This window comes from Petromyzon marinus, chromosome 54, assembly GCF_048934315.1.
Source record: "Petromyzon marinus isolate PM22_M1 ecotype Great Lakes invasive population chromosome 54, UKy_Petmar_22M1.pri1.0, whole genome shotgun sequence".
Lineage (NCBI taxonomy): Eukaryota > Metazoa > Chordata > Hyperoartia > Petromyzontiformes > Petromyzontidae > Petromyzon > Petromyzon marinus.
Window position 1 is genome coordinate 7480866 of NC_133720.1, and position 15203 is coordinate 7496068.

At 55.2% G+C, this 15203-nt stretch overlaps 1 protein-coding gene across 2 annotated transcripts in view; it reads right to left on the reverse strand.

Annotated features, from left to right (window-relative positions):
* Positions 1 to 15203, reverse strand: part of LOC116954074 (protein CBFA2T1-like) — an 84337-nt gene that overhangs the window by 50860 nt on the left and 18274 nt on the right. For both annotated transcript variants that reach the window (XM_076052150.1, XM_076052149.1), the window contains exon 2: positions 9089 to 9172. In XM_076052150.1, coding sequence (XP_075908265.1) covers positions 9089 to 9098 — 10 coding nt within the window. In that variant the 5' untranslated portion in view covers positions 9099 to 9172. The remainder of the gene's footprint in view (positions 1 to 9088; positions 9173 to 15203) is intronic.

Sequence of the window (15203 nt, forward strand, 5' to 3'; positions counted from 1 at the left end):
CCCAAAAGCTATTTTTGACATGCTTGCTTTATAATTCAAGCGCTACCTCACCAGCAAAACAAAAACACCTCTCTCCAAGTTCGGACTCTCGCTGAAGCCGCTACATTCGATTAATACAAATCACGCAGGAGTGGGGCAGCCGGCGAGCCCAACCTTTTCCCCTTCCCTGAAGCCAGGAAGCACCGAGTTCGGGCTTCCGCGGAATTTCTGTGCCCCCTTCCTTTGTTACGGTTCGTGCTTTCTACCGGGCTCTTGGGGAATTTTTTTTTATTTTCAAATAATAATAATAAAAACAAATAAAAAAGGATCGCGAGAAGTGGCGGCAGTTTGGGAGGGCTTTCTTCGCACAGCAGTGGATTGAGCGTGGCCGATGGCGATGACGATGAGAAGATTCATCTCCAAAAATGGGAAAACGCCAAGGTCGCTTGCGGCAAAGCAGGGCTCGGGGGAAGGCCGTGGCCATCGGCAGATTCGTTCAGTTTCGTTCACTTAAGAGTCTTAGACGAATCTCCAAAAACGAGGGTGTGGGCAGGCGAGGTGGGGGGGAAGGTGCAGAGGCCGTCACTGGCAGGGCACGCGATCGGTGAACCCGCGCCCTCTCACCGTGCTGACCTTGAACTCGGCCCGCTCGTGGCCAATGTCCACGGCGACCAGTGCTTAGTCGTAGTAGTGAGCAGTGGCACTCGCTATCAATGCCGTCAAGGTGGCCGTTTCGACTGTACCCCTCCAGGTGTCGCCAGCATTCCCCCCTGCCTCTCCCCTCCCAGGGCCAGGAGGGGCGAGCCGGGCCCCCCACTGCGTTAGGGAGTCCAGTGCGAGATTGGGGGGGGGGGGGAGGTTGTTTTTCCCCACCAGCGGCATTTTGGCTCAGCCATCGAACAAAGACGGTCGCTGCATCGCGGCGTTTTCAGGTGCGCTGCTGCGGCCGTCTGGAACGCTCTTCCTTCCGATATTAGGAAGCCACTTTTAAAATCATCCAGACTGAAGAAGGCTAGTTTCTTTAGAACTGAGTTTGTTGTCCGCACCTCCGATGAGCACGGTTGGCTACGTACGATGCGAAAAGAAGTTCAACGAACATACACGCATACTTGCGATGATTCATGTGTTTCTGGTTTCGAACCCGAGTGGCCTCCTCCTCCTGCCTGTCCTCCAACAAAAACTGAATTCCTTTCCTCTGCTTCTCAAAATAAAGAAGCCGTGACCTGCACTGTTACACGGCCTTCTACTCGCCGCACTCGGGAAGCCGGTTTTACCACGGGCAGCAGCTGCAGCTGATCCCTCCAGAACCATGCCTGCGTGGGTACGTGCATACGAACGTGTGCAGTGTATGTTTAAGTCCGTGCGTGCGTAAGTACGTGTGTCGTGCGTGTGCTTTTTTTTTATGTTTGCGCCATTGGCCAAATGTGGCGACGGTGGTGGTGGCGGTGTTTTCTGGCTCGTGCGTTTCGGGGAGATATCGCCGGCGGTTTTGGCCGTCCAGATGGCGAAATTAACCGCGGTGCGCGAGGCCCCCCCCCCCCGCACCCCACCACCAAATTACTCATGAAAAGGATCGTCCAGCCGCGATCTATCCACTGCTGGATGAAGGCCCTCCATCCCATCAGCCGTCGACGATCCGTCCAGCTGGGTCCCGCGCGGCTGATTTCACCGCGACAGCACGTTGGAAGAGAGCGAGAGTTAACGGGCGGCCGACGGCCTGGCCGTACAGTCTGCGCGCTAATTACCGTCGGGCCGGCGATACGTGGCCGTGCTTCACCACCACTCTGGTCAGCGCCGTCGGGCACAATAACAGTGCCTTGAAAGCGAAGGACGGAGTGCAGGCGACGCGCTTGAGGGCGAAGGCTTCGAAACTTCAGAGTAGGCAGCGGGGTGCCAGCCAGAGTGGCAAATGCTAACCAAGCATTTTACAAAAGGGCAGAATCTCTAAATCACGAATATCTATGATTGCAAAATTTGGACCCTGACGGACGGACGGACGGGGTGGGGGCTATGGCCTGCTCCTTGTGAATGACGTCACAGGGTATTTTAACGTCCACTGGGGAAGCAGACGGCGCGTGGCATTTGATTGGTTGTTACACCCACAGCATTAACCAGGGTCGGCCGGTGGATACGAACCGCGAACCGCTGCGACGAGCGTGGTGAACGCGCTACCGCCGGGCCGTGTAACCGCCACGGCCGTGTCAGAGAGACGACTGCGATATGAAACATCGACACTGCCCGCTGTGGACACTGCCCACTGTGGACACTGCCCTTTAAAATTAATAGCGAATTTGCTCTCAACTCCCCCCGTCGTCGTGATGATGATGATGAAGATGACGATGCCTCTCGTTACCGACGCCAGCGCCCCGCGCAAACGCGAACGCGGGACGGCACCGAGCGGCACGTTTACACCGACGCCAAAATTTAAACGCCAGCAAAATCGCCAAGCCACCTGGCCGAGAGCGGAAAGAGCGGCCGCGCGCACACAGAAGGGGACTCCGGGGTGGAACGTCGCTTTTGCTCGCAAATCAAAACAAACGCCGGGAGACGTTTGTAGCTTGAGCATTTTTGGCTTGGTGGAAAGGTGAAAACACTCAAATCGGCACCGATTTTAGTGGCTCCCGAACGAAGTGATGGATGGGCTGGGTCAACTCCCTACAAGCGACATCGTTCGTTCTCGAATCCACCACTGCCTGTAAAACCAATCGCGTACGGGAAGCACACCTTTGAATCCGAGCGGGCTTTTGTCGGCAAATCCCTGAGCTCACCGCAAACCCACATCTCCTTGTCTCCGCGGTGGTGGTGGTGGTGAGGGGGGGGGGGCACGAAAATAATAAGGCCCCCCCCACCCCCCACCCCTAGTGGGCCAGCAAGCGGCACCGTCCGCGGTGGCGCGGCGTCCCGTGAACGATGGGGTTTTTTATTTCCCGTGGCAGCTCGGCGCGTCGCCGCCGCGCACAACGCACGCGGCCCGATAAATTCTCCGTCAAAAACACGAAGAAGAAGAAGAAATAAAAACCCCGCGCCAAGCGGCGACGGGCCGATGGGGCGCCCCGAGTTCCGTGCGCGGCGGTCAAAGCCCCAGCGTCGCGTCATGCCGAGAGACGCAACAGGAGGGCCCAAAAAAAAAAAAAGAGAACCACCACCCACAAACCACGTCGACACCGCGCGGGGAAAGCGCGCGGAAGCGTTCTCTGGTCGGACGTTCAAGCGGAATGAAGACTGAGTGGGGATTGAGGAGCGATGGCCGTGTGCTCGCGATGGAGTTTTTTTTTATTTGAAACATTGTTTGAAGGGCGATTTCGGATGTTTCTCGTACGACTGCCGCCGGGTCAAAAAAGCCCACGCGATTTTATGCTCAAATGAGCGGCGGGTGCTTCTCTCCCATCTACAGCCTTGAGTCTGCGGTGGGAATTCCTCATTCCTATGGCAGGGGGTGAGCCCACCCATTGGCCATGTTCTCATGCTGACAATAACGACGTCAGCCGACCTAAAGTGACTCCACGCTTGACGAAAGCAAGCGAGGAAGGTGACGTCACCGTCCTGTATTCGGAATAATCTGAAACGACATTCGGATCGTCCGCAATTGTGCACGTGCACACGCAGACAAAGATTTCTCACCCCCCCCCCCCCCCATAGCCTTCAACAGGCTTTTGACTTGAAACTTTCGTGACTGCAGTCATTCATACTCTTGGTTCTTTCAGGTAAAAATTCCTACCTACGTAACTTTACCGAAAGGACCAGGAATATATACTTCAACAGGCTGTCTGGCGCAAGTTCTGTCAGCAAGCACCAATCAAGGCTGGCCTGCCACACGAGAGGACGTGGGTGGCCCAGCCCCACCACGCCTGCCCGGCTCCCGTTATCTCCCCAGTGGCGATGTGTTACACACTGGCATCAGGTACTCATTTGCGGCCGAGTCGACCTAGGGGAGGCCCGGGACCGGTTAAGATATTCGCCACCGATATTAATCGTGAGGGGGGGAAATGGTGAGCGCAGTGGGTGTGCGCTAACCAATTCCAGTGAGTGCGCTAACCACTACACAACCACTCCCTACAGACACACACACCACCGTGTAGCCTTAACAGACTGTTGGGGCAAGTGCTGTTAGCGAGCACCTACGAAGGCCGGCACGGCACACGAGGGGCTGGGTGGCCAGCACCACGCCCGGCCACCTTTGTCTCCCTAGCGGCGATGTTTACACACCGCACCAGGTACTCATTTCAGGCTGAGTTGACCTAGGGGAGGCCCAGTACCGGTTCAATTAATCGTCACTGGTGGTGACCGTGAGCGGGGATCGAACTCGGGATGCTGGGTTTCTAGCGCGACGCGGTACCCGCTACACTACCGCTCACACACACACACTCATTGTGCGCACACACACACTCACTGTGCGCACACACAGGCGCACAAGGACACCCACGCACACCAACCACACTTAGTCTGGCTGAATTGCAAACAAGTCAAAACCTACCCCCACTCCACCAGAAAGGCAAACGTTTGTTTTTACCTTAAATAATAAATAACTGTAGATTTTCTAAATGAAAACAGTTATTTCATATTCGCCGTACATACATCCGCCCGTATGGTGCAGTGGTCGGACGGCTCCAGCCTTCATCAGCCGTGATCAATCCACTGTTGGACGAAGGCCACCCCCGAAAGCCACCACCACGTCTCACAAGACGATACGTGTTGACCGGCTGCGAGATTCACTGGACAATTTGATGGAATTAAACCACTCGTACGAACGTCGTTACTTGTTTGCTACGTGTCTCTCTGTGTGAGTGGGGGGGCGCTCGGCGCGGTGGTTAGCGCACAGCACCACAAACCCGGCGGCCCGAGTACAACCCACGGCCAACGTTGGTGACGATTGTCGGAACCGGTCGCGGGCCTCTCCTAGGTCGACTCAGCCTCAAATGAGTACCCGGTGCGACGTGTGAACGTCGCCGTTCGGGAGACAAAGGCGGCCGGGCGTGGCGCTGGCCACCCACCCCCTCGTGTGCCGTGCCGGCCTTCGGAGGGGATCGCTAACAGCACTTGCCCCAACGGTCTGCTCGGGCAATACGGGGGATCTTTGTCTTTTGCTATGTGTGTGTAAATCAACACAAAGGGCAAAAATTGTGGGCTGTAGTAAATCGTAGAATTGGAACCGTTTTCTTACAGCCATCGGTGACCGGGCCCAGACGATCGACCGACCGCGCCCGAGGACCCCGGTTCAGTCGCCGCCGTTTGGTGGCCGAGCCCTGATTTCGAACCCAGACTCCGAGCGGTGCCTGCCTCACCCCGTGCCCGACCTCCGTGAGCCACAGGGGCCCAACCCTCGGGTCGCGCCGCATCACCGAGAAAATCCCCTGGCGACGCCGCTGCTGTTCTCGCACTGCCGGCGGTGCACAAGCACAACCGACGACGACGACAACAACTTAACACATCCGTCAACAATAACACTGGGCGTTGCCTTGAGAGAGAGAGAGACAGAGAGAATCGGCAACGTTTCAGGTAACGCTGAAACTTGGGAGAGCTGAACGCGAGTTCGAAGGAACTCTCAAACAAACACATTGCCGTGAATGACCCAACGCAGCAGATACCTGGGGTTTGACCTTCCACAGAACTCACGGTCCACCCTCAACCACACCCCCTTCACAAACCATGGCAGATGCGGTTTACCTGATGCACAAACGTAAAATTAAAAACTCTCCAGGAGCGTGCGACCCTTAACATCCAGAACAGACCGCACAACGTATAACGATCCGATAGCCGACCCACAAATGTGAAGGAGACACCGCGGCTGTGACACGCTGCGCCGTTCATGACGCGGTTGTCTGGCTTGATCCAGCCTGAACGTAAAATTGTAGTTGATGCCCTGCGTCTACATTAGACCACACATCATCACTCATACTCAGACGTACGACACAAGAAGACACAGATCACACCGCTGGACGTACAACGAACGACTCAATGCCCACCCCCCCATTGACAAATACGGAGGAGGAAGAATGATCCTGGTGATTCACCGCTCTACTTATCCGGACGCAATCAGCTCGCTCTTCCAGCTCCATGTAGTATTACAGTTGTTACTATCCAACAACGTCTGGCATACGAAGATATACATCTTCAGCTTCACACTGAGACCTACTGAGACCCACAGACTCACACGGAGATCTATGCGAAAGGAGGCGTCATCGCAGCGATGCACCGCTCCACTTCTCCCGACGCAATAAGCCGGCTCCACCACATCGACGCAGTACCACGGTTGTTGCCCTGCGTCTACGTCGGCCGTACGGAAGAAAGAAAGAAAGCCCCTTCCACCTTCACAGCACCACGACCTGGAAAGTTCGGCTCACTGCACGGACACAGCGGTGCCGTACCGAGCAACCGCTTGCAAAACCTGAAACGGAACCGCTGCAAGGGGTGGAGGGGGGGGGGGGTGAGAGAAAGCGTTGGGGGGAGTCCGAATGCTTCGTTGCGAATTAGCGAATGAATAAATGAATGGACAAAAAAACGCTTTCCCTAAACCCCAATCAATTAAGGGCCCTTTGAAATTCGTGCTCAGCATGACTGCAACCCCTGCGCCACAGATGTTGCAGGGGGGGGGGGGGGGGGGGCTCCCAGCCGAGGCACAAAAGACATTCCTGGAATCGCCCGGGTCTCTTACATTTCAAATGAGGCCTTTGTTCAACTATCGCAGGTTAAGTCGCCAGCCGGAGTTTCTCCCCGTGTGGACAAAAGGGGTCCAAAAGGTGACCCTCTCGCCGTCGCCACGAAGCGGGCGCCTCCCTGGGAAACGAGAGGTTTTTATTTTTTATTTTTTATTTCGTTTAAAACTTCATCAGCGCCACGCGTCACGAGGAGCGACGACGGCGGTTTTTTTTTACGACGGAGCGGATCGCGTCGTCGCGGACAGAAAGGGGAACGGCGCGGATCGGGGGACAAAAGCGAATCGAGAGCCATCGCCACGCGCACCTACGGCACCGCGTGCATACAACTGCTTGACTGTTCACCCTGTCATTGCCCTTGTACCGTCCGCCTTTTTGTGCTCGCCGCAGGTTGCCGCCGGTGCAGGTCCATCAGTTCCCAAGGACAGTGCGCACATCATCAGAGCGCGCTTGCTCGCATGGTGAACGCAGACGGAATGCCTCGTCAGAGCTGCCCACGTGGTGTTTTGAGCATCTCCGCTTCTCCCCTCACCCCCCGCCCCTGTTCACGCCGGACGGGTGCTGAGCCCTTTTTAAAGAAGCGCTCAAACATTTCGTCATCGCGCCATCCAGCGTGGTCCCCGGGCAGCAACGCGTCACGGCGGCAGCCGACGAAACGGAAACGGCGCCCCCTCTGAGGTGGAACCGCCCGCCGCGGAGACGGAGCGAGGAAATCAGAAATCCGCTCACGGGCAGATCCCAGCGCATGCTGGGCGGATCTCTACGCGGCTGGGGTGGCGAGAGCTCGGGGCGGCTTCGGCGGGGGCGTTGGGAGGGGGGGGGACTTTCATCCAGCAGTAGATTAACCACGCCTGATGGTGACGTAGATTTAACCCTCAACTCCGACGACCATGTTGGTTGTCCCCAGGCCCTTAAGGACAGGCCTCGGCACACACGCGCGTGTGTGTGTGTGTGTGTTTAACACGTAGACTTTCCTGACCAATGTTATCCGCAATAAGAGATCCATAATACAGGGGTTTTTTTTCGTGTTATATCGCGTGAATAGAAATGTGTCGTTAAACCCGCCACCACCCGACACAGCCAATTAGGAAGGTTTTTCACGTAAACACGCGCGTGTGTGTGTGTAGGAGCGGTGGTGTAGCGGTTAGCGCTACGCTGCGCTACGAACCTGGCAACACGGGTTCGATTCCCGCTCACGGGCCACCACCAGTGACGATTATCTGAACCGGTCCAGGGCCTCCCCTAGGTCGACTCAGCCTCAAATGAGTACCTGGTGCGGAGTGTAAACATTGCCACTAGGGAGACAAAGGCGGTCGGGCGTGCTGTTTGCCACCCACCCGCTCGTGCGCCGTGCCGGCCTTTATAGGCGCTCCCTAACAGCACTTGCCCCTACAGTCTTATAAGGCTATACGGGGGATCTTTGTCTTTTTTTTTGGACGCTGCACACACGTGCTTATCGCAGGTTGTCACCGGTGTGTGTGTGGGCACTCACGCGGCAATGGACTTGCGAGCCAGAGGTCACCGGACCGATCCCATCTCCCGGTGCACGGCAGTTGAAACAATGGGAGCAGGTTTCTTAAACTAAACTATATTTTTTTATATTCTTGGTTCTTTCGGTAAAGTCACGTAGAAGGGAAACAATAAAATAATAAAAATATGTTTGTATTATTTTTATTACGTGACTTTGCCGAAAGAACCAAGAATATGAATCCCTGCAGTCACGAAAGCTTTAAATCAAAATTTATATTTTTTATTTTACCAGGCAAGGCCCACTGAGCAGCATAGCTTTTTTTCAGAAGCGACCTGGCCACATCAAATGACAGCCCAAAGAAGTGGCTTATTATCACGTGGCTATTTATAACAGCCAAATACTCTTAACGCGTGATGTTCATTACAAACGTTGAGGGAAAAACCGGAGGACAGGGAGAAAAATCCACGCGACCACGGGGAGAGAGAGAGAGACACCGCAAACTCCAAATATACAGCAGCAGCAGCAGGCGTCTTCAGGGTGGAATCCACCACCCCCTCCGCGTGATACCGTGCTAACCACCTCTGTCCACCCCGCTGTGTAAATGGGTGAATCCATTGGCAGGCCACGTGTCGTGGTGGTGGTGGTGTAGCGGTTAGCGCTACGCTGCGCTACTAACTTGGCGACCCGGGCCTTCATAGGTGCTACTCGCTAACAGCACTTGCCCCAGCAGTCTGTTAAAGGCTATACGGGGGTTTCAATATCTTTGGCGGTGGGGTAAAGTGTGGGTAACTCCCACGCCTTCCGAGACGTCTGGCCAGCGAGGAGCAAGTCGGCCAAAATGTCCAGCCGCAGGCAGCTCTCTGGGGCTCATTCTCTGCTGCAGGCTCCTTCTGCCAGCAGTGGCACTAGCGAGTAATTGCAGGGCTGCGCCTTTGTCCCCCGTGACAACGCCCGCGCAGCACAGTCCGGGTGCCGTGAAGCTTACCTGAGAACATGTTTAGCGGTCGTCCGCAATGATCTCTCGTCACCTCCTCGTGACCTCCTCGTCACCTCCTCGCCTTGGACACACCTGGCAACGGAGCACAGATGGTAGATGACGAAAAACACGATTGATAAACAAAAATAAACAGTAATCCTCCGGCTTTATTTTGTGCCCTTTTCTCCCCCCCCGTGGAGGAAGCAGCTATCAGAGAACTACTTCTGAGACGCCGCCCCCCCCCCACCCCAGCCTTCTTCGGGTGACAGCTTATCCACACAAGGGGGCCTTCGTGACACTCCCACGCGCACGCGCACCTCTGCTGCGGAGAAATGTTCCTCACTGGGCAGATGGACCGATATCTACATCATGGGACCTCCTTTGCCAGTAACAAAATATGATGATAGGTTTTTCCCCTTTTATCTGGCAACAAAACAGTTGTGTTAAGATGTTAAAACACTAAACTGAAACCTTTTACAAGGAATCATGTCTGCATTAACCACAATGCTTGCGGTCAGAATGCAAACAAAAATCATACTCTGATAATATATGCATTGTCCTTGAAACTGATTGGTCCACACCAGAGACAGCTTTCTTTTGAGCCTCGTCTCAAACGGTGTTAGACCAGAGGATGCCAAAAGGCGTGCAGCACAAAGACAATGCCACTATCAGAGTAATGAGAGCTCGGGATAAGCATTGTGGTTAACGCAGCCAATGAGCAAGCTTCGTCACGAAGACAAAACGTGCCAATTCGTTACTAGTACATCGCACCGGTGTGTTGGAGCGCAAACTCACATCATTTACAATTCGAGCACGACGTTTCACCTGTAATTACAACCAACATCATCAGGCAACAGCCAGATAATTTGCTCACCCTCTCTCTCTCTCTCTCTTCCTGCTGACCACGGAATGCAAATCTTCCCCGAGTTCAAGCTCGCAGAAAAAAAAAAGCGGATATCCCAGAGCTACCACTAAGATCCCACACACGCACCGCACAGCACATGGGCGGCACACGTCGAAGAGTTCGCTTCCACGAGGAAATCAAAAGCATCAAAACATTGCAAACGTAAATCGATGTTAAATCAATTTCAATTCTCCGAGCGGAATTCTGAATTTTAATGACCGCGATGGGGTTTTTTTGTTTGTTCCTTTCACGTATGTGTGCACGTGTGCGTGCGCGTGCACGCTCGGCCCAGCCGTTCGTTGGTGCCTGGCCTGAGGCCATCATCTAACAATCGCTCCACGTGGGCAAACCTCGGTTTGATCACAGTCACTGGCCGAGACCAGGATTCTAACCCGGCACTGCCGGCGCTTGACCTCCGACCTCCGGGTAGACGTTGCGCAGCTGCTGGTGTTGTTGAAACCGGCACCGTTGCATCCCCCCCCTCGTTTAAAGCTCCTCCAAATTATTCGCGGCGTTTTGCTTTCGACTTATCGTAGGCATTCTCTCCGCTCGCAAGCAGCTACGATCCACGACACCAGCGCTCATCGAACGTTCTCATCCCTTGTGGCTGAGAGCAGCGGGAGGAGGGAGGCAGGGAGGGGAGGGGGAGGAGGGAGGGAGGGAGGGAAGAGGGAGGCAGGGAGGGAGAGGAGGGGGAGGGAGGGAGGCAGGGAGGGAGGGTCATGCTAATTTTGACGGATGGACAAACGGCCGGCAAGAAGCTCCCAGTTGATACCAATTTCAGGCTGAGTCGACCTAGTGGAGGCTCGTGGCAGGTTCAGAGACCGAGCGTTGCAGTTCACGTCCAAACAAAAAATACGACACGAGCCCCCCTCTCTCGCTCGCTCGCTCTGCCGATCTCTCAACGTAAAATATTTGACCTCAATCAAGGTCAAGGGGTTACTCTGACCAATGCCATTGATTCCACCGGATCTCGGCTTTCTGTCCCTTCCCCCTGCCAGATCCCATACCCTGTTGCACGTAACTGGGTTGCTGATTAAGCTCCCAGCCCGTGGGGGCAAAACGTTGGACATCGAGCCGGGACAGGCCGTAGCGAGCGGCGCAACCCAAAAATACGGTGTCGCTTCACGTGCGGTGTTCACGCTCCAACGCGGTTCTTCTTCTAACGGGGAACACTTTCCGCTCGACGCGGAACGCGCACCGCTATAATGCAGAACGTGCACCGTTATAACGTGGTGGGCGCACTGTTGCTACAACGCGGATACTGAGCGGGTCGACGACGGACTACTTTCTTGAGCCGCGCGGCTGAGCGGCGGTGTGGCACAGCGCGCGGAATTCATCGCAGGCCGAGTTCAGAGCGCAAGCGCGATTCAAACATCGCATTGTTTTTATGCGCGTACGTATGTACGCCCTGCAATGCGTAGCACGGTGCGTTGGAGAGTCCGTACAGGCGTACAACCGCGAAAACCAGCGCGGTTGTAAGGACCTTCTCACCCCCCCCACCTCCTCCCACCACTGACAGCGTCCCCCATCACCGCCCACCACCCCCCCCCTCTCCCCGTGGTGTTTTTTTGCGAGGTTGGGAAAGGAAGAGCTCTCCGGAGTTTGCAGAGCCGCTGATAAAACCTTAACGGACGTAGTCGCCACCACCCAATTCCTTCCCGCCGGCAAAAAAAAAACACGCGGCTAAATAAAATAAAAAACGATATTACAAACGCACGCACGCACGCACGCGCGTACGTGCAATTAAAATAATAACAAATTATATTATCATTAGACGTATGACACGCCGATGGCCAAATCACTCAGGATGCACCTGATCGGGTCAGACCTCGGAAGCTAAGCAGGCTTTGAGCCTGGATAGGGTGCCTGGATGGGCGACGGCCCGGTTTGTTACAGGCTGCCGCGTGCCTCCCTGCTTACTGCAGCAGCGGGAGTTCTGTGCTCCCCGCGTGTACGCAAGCTCCGAGCTCCAGACCTTCACGAAGCAAGCAAGTCAGCAAGTGCTGGTCAGTGCCTCTCCGAAGGTCCACTCAGCCTTCAATGACAGGACCACAAACCATTGACTGCACTCGGACGATAAGTCCACAAGTCCCGCGCACCCAGATAGTACATAAGCTGCAGCCGCCTAGCAGGTTCCTATTCAAACTATTTATTTTTATTTTGCCAGGCAAGGCCCACTGAGCTGTATAGCTCTTTTTCAGAAGCCACGTGGCCACGCAAATGATAGCTCAACGAAGTGGCTTATCACGTGGAAATGTGCAGCAATCAAATGCTCTGAACGCGTGGACGTTGATTCTAAATGTGGAGGGAAAAACCGGAGGACCCGGACAAAAATCCACGCGACCACGGGAAGAGAGACACGCAAACTCCAAATATACAGCAGCAGGCGTCATGGTCGGAATCTTACCCACGACCTCCTGTATACCAGGCGAGGTAGTTAACATCTCATAGCCACCGTGGCGCCACGCGCGTAGCCCATTCTCAAAAGAGAATGTTCACAACGTTTTGTGAATATTCTGGAGTTACAAAATGTTTTCATTCCCTTTCCCCGTATCGCTCTTCCCCCTCTCTTCCCTTTCCCTCTCCCTTCCCTCTCTCGCTTTTCCATTTCCCTTCATCCCTGGCTGCTCGTAGCGAGCACCGCACGCCGTAGCCGGGGGCCTCGCCGTGATCCCGCGCTCTCTGTCCGCTTCTCGCCGCTGCTCGTTCGTTGCCGAGGACGCAAGTACAGCGGTGACCAGAAGTTAGATACAACAAAGATATCTCACATTTAGAACAACAGGCATCAACAACCTCCGGCAGCGCTGCGCACACGCCCGCTATTGTCATTCGGTGGGTGGGGGAGGTCGCTTACTTGACGCCCCCCCCCCAGCCACATTCCCCCCCCCCAAGAATCAGAATTATTTATTTATACTGGAGGGAATCCGATGAGCTATGAAGCTCTTTTTCCACAGATGTCCCGGTAGGGGCACGGGGTCAGAATGTTACAACAACAGCGCAAAAAAACACAAGATTGCAAAGCGTTGCAAAGGTAAGGAAATCACTTTTAAAAAAAATTATATACAAATAAATACGAAAGTATTTATTTCATTTCATCAGGTACAGGGCCACCACCGATCCCGGCTTTTTGCCACGGCCACCGAATTCCTACGCCCGCTCTTGTCTCGCGTAAACACACGTGTAAACCTTGCCCCTGCGGATTAAACCCATCTGAATGTTCACGAGTGGCCTTGCGTGTGGACATCGGTGGCGGTTAGCGGTGGCGGCGAGCTTTCAATTTTTGAGTGTCGAGTCTTATTTTTCTTTTTTGATTCGTCACACGGACGCACGACGGACAACTTGCTCTCCCGTGTCGCCCGCTTGCCCGGGGCTATTGTCACGCCGGAGATCCATGCCGCCGTATCGCAGAGATAAGTACAGCTGGTTCCTTCAGGAATATTGCAACAAAAATAGTGGTGGTGGTGGTGGGTTTAATGGTTGGGGTGCAGTGGTGCGGCGATTACCGCGCGCCCCGCGATACGAATCCGGCGACCCGAGTTCGATTCCCCGCTGACGACCACCAACGCCGGTGACGATTATATGAACCGGTACCGGGCCTCCCCCTAGATCGACTCAGCCTCAAATGAGTACCTGGTGCGGTGTGTAGTAGTAAACATCGCCACTGGGGAGACACCTACCCTCTCGTGTGCTCGCTAACAGCACTTACCCCAACACTTTGCTAAGGCTATACGGGGGATCTATGTCTTTGTTGGTGGTGGTGGTGGTCAGTGGTGGTCGGTGAGACCGCCGGTGCCCAGTTTCCCCTCCCCGTCTAAACGAAGCGTTGCTTGAAACGTCTCGAAAGAGGCTCCAACGAGAGGGCGTGAGAACGACAGAAACACGTCCGGCACATCGCGCTCCATCAACACCGAAGGAGAAGCTCTGGGCGCTGAACTTCTTCCGCGCCGTACGTAGCCGATCCGGTGCTCATCGGAGGTGCGGCGAACCCCGGGGAAAACTATTTCCCCCCCGACTCCCCCCGCCACCCGGCACACCACATCCAATGTAACCTCTCGCGATGGCTGTGGCTTCGCGCCACTTTCTTCAGCCCACGTGCAACTGCGGAGGACATTCAGTGGCGTTGACTGGCAGCCTTTGGTGGGCGGTGGTTCGGTGGGCGGGAGGGGAGAGGGGGGTGAACGATGCTGTGTGGCCGGCGTACGAGGGAGAGCGGTCAGGGAGCCCCGCTGCTGTTAGGCAAGCAGCGACGGTGGGGGGGGGGGGGGGGGGGGTGGACGTGGTGGAGACGGGCGGGGGGCGCGCGGGGGGGTGGAAGTAAATAAATAAATGAGTAAATAAATAAGCGGTCAGGATTCTCGTTTTGTTGTTTTCTCTCCTCCGCCGTCGGTGAATCGCGGTTCTGCAATCTCTGCCGCCCGCTATCTCGCCACGAGCGTGGCGTGGCGGGCATAGAAAATAAAACAAAAAAACCTCAACTCTCCTCCGGCCGCCGCCTATCGCTGGGCCGCATCTCGCTATCTCCTTCGCAGGGACCCGGACTGGCGGGACGATAACGCGGCGGCGGATTCCGTAAGGACGGACGGCGCGTCGATACGGAGACGCGTTATCTCTCGCGCCTCTAAACAGATCGGCCAGAGTAAGCCCCCGCCCCCCCCCCCGCCGCCACCACCACCACCCCCCCCACCACCCCCCACCCCCCCCCCAAATCTCGTATATTTGGAGTTTGCATGTGTCTCCGTCTCTCGCTCGCTCTCTCTCCCCCGTGGTAGCGTGGAATTTTTCTCCGGTTGCCCTCCGGTTTTTCCCTCCGCTTTTCAGAAACAACGTGCGTTTTGATTATTTGGCTTGCTATAAGGTGTCCACGTGTTGATAAGCCACGTCGCTTATAAGAAAGGAGCTTTATTGCCCAGTGGGGTTTTACCTGGTGAAATAAAAGTGTTTTTAGTCTCATCTCGGAAGCCCCAGCAGAGGTTGAGGCTGGATCAGACGGATTGATTTTTTTTATTTCAGCCGGAAAAAAAATATATCCGTGCCCGGCACACAACGTCCAGTATATCACTCGCAACGGGGTGTGTCCGCCGCCGCTGTTGCTGCTGCTAAGTCAGGTGCCACACCACCCCTCCAGCCTCCCAGCGATCCTGAAAAAAATATTCCGTGAGGATTTAGGTAATGGCCTTGAACACTGCTGAGAGGTAGTGGTGGTAGTGGCAGGAGTGG